We start from the raw sequence: 12,292 nt of genomic DNA, 5'->3' as shown, positions 1-12,292 counted from the left end.
GTGTCCTTGTGAGACTGTAAAAGTAGCAAGTCTCTGTTTCCATGTCAGGCTCAGAGGTAGTCTCATTCTCAAAAAGGGAATGTTTAAAACCAGACTTGGAAGGGAGGCTGCCATATCTCTATGACTCCTGAAAAGTCTCAGGAAGTGAAAAGAGTGCCCCAGTACAACTACCATATATTGTAGCTTCTCCTACTATAGGAAACATTAAACTTGCATAAATTGTTTATCTTTCTGATGAGATACATGTCATAATCAAATAGCAAACAAAGCTCACTAAATATTTTACAAGGATTGGTCTTTTTCTTTCTTTCAAATACATCCCTCCTCTACCTTTCTCATACTTAGTACAGTCCAGGAACACATCCATAAAATTAAGTCCAAATTATCTGAGTCTGGTTTGTTTAAACAAGAAGATGGTCAGGTGAAGTACAGGTGTGGAAACAAACTTAATAGCACTAACACTGCCCCACTAACAACATGCTAACATTACAAATCATTTACAGTTAACACCAGCAAAACAGTACTGACCATGCAGTGGCAGCTAGACGTTAAAAGTGCTGTTAAAGCACTAAGTTCTCTACTTTGATGACCAGCAGTTCACTAACACTGCCCGTCTCCTGTTTGGTGCTTTGTGGGTAGTGTATAGGGGGGTTATCAGAGCTTTTGCCTCCTGCTTTTGGAAACGTTCCTGATGAGAGTGATGAAGCTATGTGTCATAAAACCACAACATTAAGCTGAAAGACAGAGACACTCAACAGTCCTGAAGGGCACTGCAGAGTTGGATGATGATCTTTTGTTGGTTCATCACTTTTATATTACACACTATATTTGCATCCATCCTTACACAAAAATATTGATTCGTGCAGCATGGTGGTGACTAAACAAGCCTTGTGACAGGACAGGAAAAGTTCCTCTTAAGATCCTGAAGCTCAAGCTCTGGCAACTAGTCTCAAACCATTTAGTAGAAATCTACCCATTGTTTTTAATTCTTCTTTTTGCACACCATGAAAGTTATTTAAGTCTGCTTCTTCCATAAAGGATTTTTAGCTAAAATTAGATATGACATCTTCTGGAAATTATGGGATGGTTTATAGTTAGCCTTTCTTATGCTAACTTTAGCTTCCTTGCATCTGCTCTCCTCCCATGACCTGGAATTTGCTCCTCCTATGCCATCATGGAAGAGCTTCCATTTCCTTAGATTTATCTCAAGATGATGAGAGAGGAGACATTTGGAGGAGCTTAGAGTGAGGAAACAGGTGTATCCTACACCAGACCTGGGCATTGTATGGCCTGCAGGCTAGATCTGGCCTGCATGATGGTTCTATCTAGCCCGTGAGGTTGAAGACCACACCATTTTATTTAAGAGGCTAAAGAGACGAATGAAATTATCTAAATCGGCTTCTATTTTGAAATGCTTGTGTGGGGTGAGTGCGCTTCCCCCTGTCACAATTGTTTGACGTGAGTGATGTTTGCGGTCGCTGCATCTTCTGCTGACATGACTGAGACGCGCCCACGGCAGGTTGATGAATGAATGAATGAATGAATGGGGATTTTCATTTTGTTCGTGGAATGCAGTTGATGGAGGAATACGCTGGAGTCACCAAATGAGCACGAAAAAGCATGAGGTTGATGCTGAATGTCGAGTGTGTAATAAGTCATGGACTGTTAAGTATTTTTTTCTCGGAGGTCAGCAATAAGGCTGTGTGCTTAGTTTGGAACAAACGTTGCTGTGTGGAAAACAGTATTATCTTTTGTCAAGATTTTTGTGTTTTTGGCATTAACATCCACACAGTAACCTACACCTGTGTTTATAGGTCAGGACAGGAGATATTGTACTGTTTTGGATTTTTTCCCATTAGGTTTGTTTTGTTGCTCAACATTCTTGCCAAAGATAAAACAGGTATACAGGATGGGTTGTATCCACAGCATCCCTGGTGTGCTGCTTTAGATTACCTGTACAGTATTTTCAAAGACTCTTGCATGATTTAATGTTCTTAATAAGATGCTGTTTGGAATGATTTTCAATATAATAAATACTGAAGACTAAGAGTAAGTGTACAGTATGTTTTCTATATTTAATCTTAACGATAAAATTGAGGTACAGTGTGACAGAAATTTATGCGGACCTCTGCAACAATCAGGGCTTCTCATGTGGCCCCTTAGGAAAAATAATTGCCCACCCTTGTCCTACATGGTAGTCTATTATCAACTGGTGTGATGTATTTAAAGTAACCCCTGCAAGGTTGATACCCAGGTATCAAAGTAATGAAATTTAATTTTGGTTACTACTACATACTACTGTGTTTTATGTTGTCATCCAGCTATTCCTTCTGTTGTTATGTGTGAATGATGTCAGTCTGCATTGTGCTCCCCTGCTCTCCAACTATTTTTTCACTCATCTCACCGCTGCCTCACTCTACCTGCCAGCCACTCCCACCTGATCACCCCACTCCGCTCACCTGCTGCCACAGCTGCTGCACATCAGCCAGTCAGCCCAGTATATAAGCCTCTCCAGCTGCCTCACTCATTGGCAGATTGTTCTTTGCTCACATCCAAGACATCCAGTGTTCCTTTCCTGCCTGATCATCTGTTGCTGACTCTGCCTGCCTCTGACCTGCCTGCATTGTCTGTCTCCTGATAAACACAGCCTCTTTCTGCCTGTGCTGTGTTTCCTAATGACGATGCTTCAGCGTGAGTTCCTCCCCGTTTACCTATTGTCTGCGTGGCTCAGAGACTGTTGGTGAGAGGCGATACACGGCCCTCTGTGTGTGTGTGTGTGTGTGTGTGTGTGTGTGTGTGTGTGTGTACCTACCTGCCGGCTCCTCGATCCCTCGCCTGGCTTCAACTCACCTCCTGCTCATCCCTCTACGGCTTGTCTGCCTGTTCTGACGACTCACCTGGTTCCGATTTCTCTTCCTGGCTCTGACCTTCCGCCTGCTCGTGCCTCGTCAGCTCCGCTGCCTTGTATGCCTGCTCCCCTGGTTCCAGACCCTTTGCCTCATTGACCCTGTCCCCTGCAAGCCCTTCTCAGTTACCTTTGCCAACTAACAAACTGAACTGTTCAGGTTTGCGGGCCCTCAGTCCTGCTTCCGGGTTCGGCTCAATTCACTCCCTGAGCCTAAAACTCAGAGACAGTGTGTGGGCTTTGTGCCTGAAGAATGAACTGTTGCCTGTGTTCCTGTTTTGCCTGTGTTACAATAGAGGTCACTCTGTGCCTGTGTGCTGCAAGTGGGTCCAATACACACCTGTTACAAATGAATGTTTATATTAATATCTTAGAAATTAAAGACAAAATAATGACAGCATTTCCAGAGACAAGTGGCATGATTGTATGTTGTTGCTTATTTTATATCTTACTATAAAATTGTAATCCATTATTACCAATATATCTTTAATCCGATTACATCTTTTTTTCTATCTTTTTTTGTATCCTGATTAAATAGCTTCATTACACGTAATACATAACTCCAAAAGCCTGTGTATAAATGCTGCATCTAAGTAACTGATGTTGCTCAAGACTGATGCTGTGGGACTGTTTGCAGCTTCAGCTCCTCCATCCTTGTGTCTGTTCCTCACATCTCTTTCTCTCATCCTCGCTGGGAGGAGCTAAGACACAAGAAAGAGAGGGAGGGAGGTGATGAGACATTACATTAACATAATGAAAAGCACCCATGGGCTCCATTGACTCATGGTATCTTCATGTGAACACAGGGCAGTCATTAATGCTTTAGCCTCTCATGCTGCCTGTTCATAAAACATCTAATCCTCTGCAACATGATTAGACACAGAACAGCAGCTTTTTGTGACAGGCATTTTCAATTAATTAAAGTACCAGAAGCTGAAAGTTACGTAGGAATTATAGGCAGCCATTGTTTTTTTGGTTTGTGTTGTTAAATCCTGTCCAGTATTTTGCCCTTGGAAACACATAAATCCAATAACCATATCTATAGTGAGCTGCATATTTTGCAAGGAAATAATATTTAAAAAATGTTTCAGAAATAAATATTTTCAGCAGGACTCCATTAGTGGCTGAATATATAGTATCAAATAAGTGTTTAAGTTGTAAGTGTTTGAATTATTAAAAACAAATATCTGCTCTATAATAGTCAGGTACAAACAGGTTTTAAAGCTATGTCCATAGCCTGATGTGGGTGCCTGAGTTGGTGATGTTAATTATTTGGAGTTGACAATGCCTAATATGAGTGGAGGTATATGTGCTCCAATAAATGACATGCTTGTATCCATATTTTAGTAATATTCGTCTACCTTTATTAACTTTGTGTGGATCCGTGTGTGTTTCAGGTGCTGGGCAGTGTTGGAAATCGTCCCCCAGACATCGTTACCAGAGAGGCAGATGGCAGCTGAGATGACAACCCAGCCTGACTCCAGTAGCCTGTCTGGTCCTCACTCCACTGTCTCCCCACTGCTGTACTCCAACATCTCACTAGAGGAGTAAGTCTTTACTCTAAATGCTCTCTTGTCCTGTTTTGTGTCTTATGTGTCATATGGACCAACGGTCATTTGGCCACAGACCTCCTGCAGTAGCATGTAAGTTCTTACTGCCTAAACATATTTTCTGTCATTAAGGTCAGGCACATCTTATTCTGCCATGTAGTGGACATTTATATAGTTTGTCCTCTCTCTAGGCCTGAGGTAAAAAACCTGATTCCTTTTGATTCATTTTACTTTAGCTAAGTATGATGGAACTTTCTGTAATCCTTGCTGTAGTAGATTCATAGAAGAATTAATTTCAATAGTATACTGCAATATTTTCTATGTTAGAAGACATTGAAATAAATGTGAGCTGCAGCCAGAGTCCAGTTTACTTCAGTTTGTCTTCTTGTGTGTCTAATGGTATATCAGGGTGTTCTCCTGCAGTCACTTTGAATTACATTTTTACTTACTTTAATGAACCCCACCACAATTTTTTGATTGAAGGCCAAGATTTTACTGTAAATGTCTCAGTGCAATTATTTAGTGCAGATGCTCAGAGGGCTTTGCTATTACCCGATCAAATTAACTAAAATAAAGTAGTGAGTAAAATTTGCTCCAGAGGACACTTTGTGGATGATGAGAACAATCCTTACATGGTGGGAACCAAGCCAAACCGTTGATATTGGGTTGCGTAGAACACAGCTGTAAAGCTTTTTCTTAGTAGAAAATCCAAAGAACATTCTTAGAAGCTTCCTCTGACACAGAGGTCCTCAGCTGAATCTCATTACAAAATTATTAAAGGGAAATTTTGTCATATTTCATTTGGATATCCAGTCAATGTCGTCAATTGAAGCAATCAGTTCTTCAATACAAAGTTTGTTTGTATAGTCCAATGTCAGGAACCACATTTTGCCCCAGGGTGCTTTATGATCTCTATGTGTGCGACAACTGTCCTGTGTACCCTTGAAAAAGTAAGGAACCGCTCTCCTCTGATCCTCAGGGAGATCCACACAGGAGGGATCCCCATCCCAGGATGGACAGACATGCAATAGATACATGTGCTATATTCACCAAGAGAGTCCTCCTGCTGCGAAATCTGTTGTTCCTACAACACCCAGTGGTGATGCCATTGGTGTTAAGGAAGAATAACTGGCTCTTTCAGTGTAGATTTCTTGTCTTTGGCTCTGGGTAGCCAAAAGGTATGCTATGTTTGTCACCTAACTCTACATTTTGGCCAACAGAGTAGAAACTATAGGGTAGGGTGGTGATACACAGCAATGTGGGTGTTTAGGTTACTAAGCACTCAAGGAATGTATTGCTTTTATTGACTACATTTACCATCAACAGTGACTGGAAATCCACATGAAATGTGGCAATTTTTAAAAGCTTTTAACCTTGTGTGCAGCTGTAGACTCCTCAGCTGGTGTAGAGCTGTGGATTTAAACATTTTTCCATGAATCTGAGATTCTGAAGTACTAAATTTCAGGTTTGATAGTTCAAGAAGAACTCAAGCCAAGGTCTACTCACTTGCTTGGTCTGAAATTGTGGCAGCTCTAGAGCCAGACTCAATAATAGGTGGTGTATACTGTAGGTTTAGACAAGAATGTACTGAAGAGCCACACCTTAAAAAAAACCAAAATGACAAACTATCAAAGCAGCTCTTCTGCTTTGCTACTGTCATCTGTTATCTGAGATAGAATTACATATTGTCAAGTAACATCCATTGACATCAGCTCAGCCCTTAAATAATTTGGCAGGCATGGAGCTTTTTTTATACTATTACATTGTCTACTCTCATTCTAAGACCATAAAACAGCACCACATTGTCATTTTTCATACCAAGTTAGCTTTTTGTCATCAGAATTGTACAGTATGCTATTCCATTGATACCGAGGTGACGGTGATGATATATCAGGAGAGAATTGTGTGTATGCGCACAATTAACAGCTCTTGTACTGAATATGTAATTATTTCAAAGCATCTTTGAATTGTAATAGCTCTCTGGCTCAGGCTTCCCCTTTCCATTAAATCCTCCTTCACTGATTTGCAGAACAACCATTTCTCATTCTGATTGCTCGGCATGATTTTTTATTTCTGTGTTATTCTTTCCCCCCTACCGATCACTGCTCATTGTTCATCTCTTTAAAAGGCAGAGCTCTTGTGACCCACATGACTAAGACAACCTCAGTGACAGGTATTCTGCTCTCTCTGCTTGCCAGAACTGTGGCTTTCATAGACCAACATTGCCCCCTAGTGGATTTTTATAAATTGTTATCAAAAAGCATCTGTTAGGAGCACATGCTTCAACCTCCGATGTTCTAACCTTGGTCCTCGCGTCTGTTTTAGAGAAGCTATGTGCATTTAAAGCCATGTTGAGCTGAAGGGGGTAATAACAAAGATAAAAGTGCCTCGTGTGCTGTCGCTTGGATCACAAAACTACAGTTTGCTTTGTGAGGCTTTGCAGTTTTTCACTGTTACTCTTCAGATAAAACTGGAAAAAATTGGGAGATGCATAAAAAATATCTGGATGATTTTGTCCACATGTTGCTGAGTCCAACTAACACAGCTCATGTCTGTGGTAGGCTGTTGTCAAGACTGCAGTAATTTATGAAAGCGCTGTCTTTATGAACAAGTACAGTTGGTATTCATCAAACATTAAAACTCCTGATACTAGGAAAACAGACTAAAGTCTCTTTACAGTCATTGTGTGTTCCAGCATTGTTACTGCTGTTATTGTACTTATGTTGTGTTCAAAAACATTTCAACTATTTACAGACTTCCAGAGGTGTGAAGTAATGAAGTATAACCACTTTGTTTTCAGGTATTAACTTCAGAATGATCTTTTTTTGACAAATTTCACTTGAACTCCTACATTTTAACACAAATATATGTACTTTCTACTCTTTTGACACTTTGAACAACAGGCTCATTACTTTAGTTTTAATGTATTTAGGAGAATATTCTTCTTTTTTTTCTGCCTCATAATAATACGTGATGATTCATTGGTGTATCAATCAGTGCATATCACGCACAGGCACAACAGACATAATAAGATGAATTTGTCATAAAAGACATAACAAACAGAGAGGGAGACTCAACCACAGAGGAAAGGCATCTAGTGAATCTGTCAGTTTTATGTAAGAAGCTTCTTATCACTATACGACTGATTTTTTTAGACCCAAAAGGGCACACCTTCATTCAAAGAACTGCTGAGGCTGAACTAAAAAAAAATTACCAGTCCTGGAGAGATGGGGGAATTTCTTGATCATGTTTTAACTTCTGTTGCTGGTATTGAAAACTGATTTGCAACTTGGAGCAAAGTTAATTCTTTATTTCAAGTAAAGTTGTTTTTTTAGAGGGGTGGTATAGCTCAAAATTTCATGACAATCATTCATTTTGTGATAAAAGTACCAAATTTGGCAGTTGTGTTGATACACAGATTAGGAACAAATCTAGGTTTTGGGTCATCACCGCGGGCTGCCATGGGCATCATAATGCCAATCTGCAATAGCCTAATGTCCACATTTACTCTAGATATATTACACTATATATGTGCCAAATTTGGCACATATTTGCCACCCTTATGTGCTTCTGTACCTTTATATAAAACAAGTAATGTTTGCTCTGTATCCACCAACCAATTAATACTATTTAGGGCACTATATAGGACTAATAGAATTTAAGTACATGATCAATTATTATGTAAATTGCTACAGAGAGTATTTGGGTTCTCAGGGATACTAGGATCTAGGTTAATGTCCATTATTGCATGTGGGTCCAATGGAATAGGATGGTGTGACCAACAGCTGGCAGCCATTAGAAATATGACTGGCATTCCCACCAGGGGACGAGTTGGTGATGGCCCAATACCCACATTTGTTCCTAATGTATCTATCAACATATCTGCCAGATTTGGTGCTTTTATCACAAAATGAACAATTCTTCACTATTTTATTTTATTTGAAGTTAGAATGGTTTAAGTTTAATCTTATTATATTATGATGTTCAATTAGCTTTGCACAGAAACAGACGGCTGAAATGTCCTTCAGAGGGCTACTGTTTACTTTTATATTTCTTCTTTTATACATTTCAGTTGAATCAGTACCTCTACTTTTTACATAGATGTCTGTACTTCTACTTGAGTAAAGAATGTGTGTACTTTTGCCACCTCTGCACGCTGTATTTGTTGTCATATGATTTGAGTTTATGAGCAAATGTAGTTAGACTGCGACTGACTGCGTGCAGAATCTTTGATACTGGCTCAATCTGGTTGTTACGTCCCTTAGCTCGTGATGGGAAAAGGGAAGGAACATAAAACCAGTTGTAATTGGTAAGTAAAAGTTATTTATTAGTACCGGCAGTTAAAGAGGCAAGTACACACACAAAAAAAGGCATCTAAGCAGGCGACAGGGCCGTTGAGTGCTGCTCAACTCAAAGAAAATAATAAAACAAAAAGAGAGCTCCCAAAATGGGGCTTAACAACTACCTACCATGGCTAAAAGGAAAAGAACCAAAAGGGAAGCCTGTAGCTATCTACCTGGTCGAGGTTAAATAAAAATACAAACGAGACAGCACCCCTATGCCTAGTGTAATCTAATACAAAGACAAAATCCTAGCAAGTGTGTGACTCGACTTCAGTCAGTTTTTGAACCTGTTCCCTGGCCCAGTCCCTTTCATCGAGTACCTCATACAGAATGACTTAACACAGAACAACAACGAGAGGCACATGTGGCAAGCTGTCTATGGCAAAGGCAGCCGCCCTGACTGGCACGCTCCCTGAGCTTAAATCTCGTCGCCTTCCAGCTGCACTCCTGTGATTGGTGGATGGGCAATTCAGAGACACCAATCAACAGGCCGACCAAGAGTGTAGGTGGTGCAGGTAACGCCCTGCGTAGCTGGAGGCCAATCACGGGCCGGAGTTCACACACTGCAATATACAAACAGAACTACGTGGCAAAAGGGTTAAGCATGGGGGGGGGGGGCGGAAACGGCGGTGGCCATAACACTGGTTCAATCTCCAAAAGATACTGTTTAATACCTTTACAGTTTCAAAGCAGAGAACATAAGATGGAGACTGTCAACTGAAATTCAGCTACTCCAAACTATTTTATTGTACACTTTCTCAAGTTACTTTTCCCCAAAATAAATAAATAATGTCACTGCATGGGGACCAGAAAAAAAAAAACTTTATATAAATTAGCACTTCGGTGTAATTCAAAGATGAAGAATTTATTTTAACTAGGTTTTTTTTCCCATCATTATTAATGCAGCTTGACAATTACATGTCATAAACAGATCTTTCACAAGGAGACACAGGTGCTCAGTGACGCAGTATAAGAGAAACAAGACAAATAGAGGCATTAATGGTATAATTTCACTTGGAAAGAAATTATTACTTTGTTTTCCAAATAAAAATAGAAACAGTAGTGGACAATCTATCGGTTGACAGTTTGGGGGAGTTGGGGTTTGTTTACATTTATTAATTTGGCAGTCCATCGTCCAAAGCAATGCACAACTAAGGAAAAATCCAAGCCACAGTAGAACAAGGAGAACCCTTTGAAAACAGAAACCGTCAGTGAGACATTCCACCAGACTCAAGTGTCACAGCGCTTGCTGGTGCATTAAGTTCACATAAGTGGAAACAGATTTGTTTTCTTATTTTTTGAGAAGGGTTGAGAGAGAAAAATAGCACCTTAAGTAAGTCCTCTCAGAAGAGGTGAGTCTTCAAGTGATTTTTGAAGACAGAAGGGGATTCTGCTGACAGAATCAAGTTTGTTAACTCATTCAACCACCAACAGACCACATGAGAAGAGTGGTGATTGAGATGTTCTTCCTCAGAGTCACAATCACAGTAGCACTGGTTGTCATCAATTTGCCGCTAATAGTGATTGACAATGCTCATAAATCTGAATGAGGGAGGTAGGTGGCAAGCATTGCTTGAATTTAATGTGAGCAGCCACAAGGAGCCAAAGAAGAGCAGTTAAAAATGGAGCGACATGTCATTGGTTGATTGAAGTGCTGGGCCATTTACAGAATATTACAGCAACAGTATGATTTCAGATGTATACTTAATTAGATAGGACTGGTCTTTTTGATATCATATGGTGTGAAGCAACAGATGCAACACGTTAAATGGAGGTTAATTTATCATCAATCAAGATACCCAAGGAACACAAGGACTGGTTAGGATCACAAGAAATTCTGCTGGTGTTCCATCATGCAATTTCAAAGATCCTTGAGGCTGAGGTCCCTGCTGGGACAAGCGGAACATCGGGTGGGAAGGATACATAGAGATGGGCAGAGATCAGCATAGCAATAGTAAGTAAGTCCACAAGCAAGTCCACGAGAGGTGGTGTATACTGAAAAGAGGAGAGGACCAACCACAGATCCCTGTGGAACCCCAGTGGAAAGAGAATTACACTTGAGATGGGTTTAACATGATTAATTTTATGTGTCACAAAAGTTTGTAGGGTCAGGTCAAGTTTACAAGCAGAATTACTTAAACTGATATCTAAAAATGGTGTTGAGACCAAGTCAAGATCAGTGCCAAACCAAACTGAGTACTATGCAAAGATTTAGGTTAAAAGGATATACGTGCTAGCAAATGTAAATATTGAGAATGATGTAGATATGTAGCTGCAAGATTTTTGGATATTCCTTAACCTTTAAAAAAAGTTTGAAAATGTTAGGTCCAGGTCTAGAGATGACTAGACTAAGACACTTAAGTCCTGAAAATTTTTGTAGTCATACTCCAAACTATGTTCATACAGAAGGTTGGCCAGCTTGGACAAATTCTGTGCTTTTCATTTTGTTCTTAAAGACATGCTAACACAGCCTGTGCTGGGAACAAACCGGTCTGTTATTCAATCCATGATTTTATTTCTGCTGATAAAAATATAGAACAATAAATGTGGCATTTGCAAATGTTGGCTGTGCATCAGCGCTCACTGACATCTCTTGGCAAATATGCCTCCAGGCATTTCTTGCAGCCAGTCTTTCACTGGGAATTTTTACCCTGCTTTGTGCACTGTGAAGAGGATTTTAATTATCTTGTATCTTTTAAGTAAATTGAGTCAAAAAGTCGTGCAGATCTTAAAAAAGTCACATACAGTGTCTGATGAAAGCAAAGAATGTAAACATTAAAACAAAATGGCATGATTAATATTTTTTGTCATTATTTGTAACAAGCAAAATGTTGCCTGGAATGGTGTTTTTTCACCATACAGTCATTGCATTTTTTTCAGTCATGGCAAGAGACTGAATCTGATGAGAGGAGGATTGAGGCACATGAAAGGAAATACTTCAGTAACTTACACACACACACACACACACACACACACACACACACACACACACACACACAATTAAGCTGCACCTTTATGAATATTTTGAAATACAAACGAAAGTAAGATGAAAAGATTTTAGACTATGACTAAGATTTCTTAAAAAGATAGTTTGGATTATTTGATGTGGGGTGATATGAGCTATGAAAATATTGTCGGCATACCCTTGGTTTGGAAAAGCTATATTTAAACTATTTTCACCTCTTTCCTTTGCCATCAGACAGCCTTTTCCAGTGTAGAACCGCTGTTAAACAAGTTAAATGTCTCTCTGTCCAAAGCAACCAGACTCCTTTGGAAAATCTCATTTTACCTCTCAGAACACTGGAGCTGCCTTGATTGGTTAGTTTGTTTGTGTCATTGTGACTTCATTGAACCAGCCCTTTAAAACACCAAAGTCACACATCATGGTACAAAGACTGTCAACAGAAAGGTAAAGATGTGAAAATATTCAAAATAATGCTGATATTGATTGATTTTTTTTAGGTGGTAAATTAACAGCAGTACATTGCTTTGCC

The 12,292-nt window shown here is 39.7% G+C and overlaps 1 protein-coding gene across 1 annotated transcript in view; it reads left to right on the top strand.

Annotated features, from left to right (window-relative positions):
• LOC146323411 (uncharacterized) overlaps positions 1–12,292 on the top strand; it is a 147,857-nt gene that overhangs the window by 98,781 nt on the left and 36,784 nt on the right. The window contains exon 12 of the mRNA XM_084722362.1: positions 4,303–4,452. Within this exon, the coding sequence (XP_084578488.1) occupies positions 4,303–4,452 (150 nt within the window). The remainder of the gene's footprint in view (positions 1–4,302; positions 4,453–12,292) is intronic.

The sequence above is a fragment of the Lutjanus erythropterus genome, chromosome 7 (assembly GCF_056507025.1).
Source record: "Lutjanus erythropterus isolate fLutEry1 chromosome 7, fLutEry1.hap2, whole genome shotgun sequence".
NCBI classification, from domain to species: domain Eukaryota; kingdom Metazoa; phylum Chordata; class Actinopteri; order Lutjaniformes; family Lutjanidae; genus Lutjanus; species Lutjanus erythropterus.
This window is presented reverse-complemented; position numbering and strand designations above follow the sequence as displayed.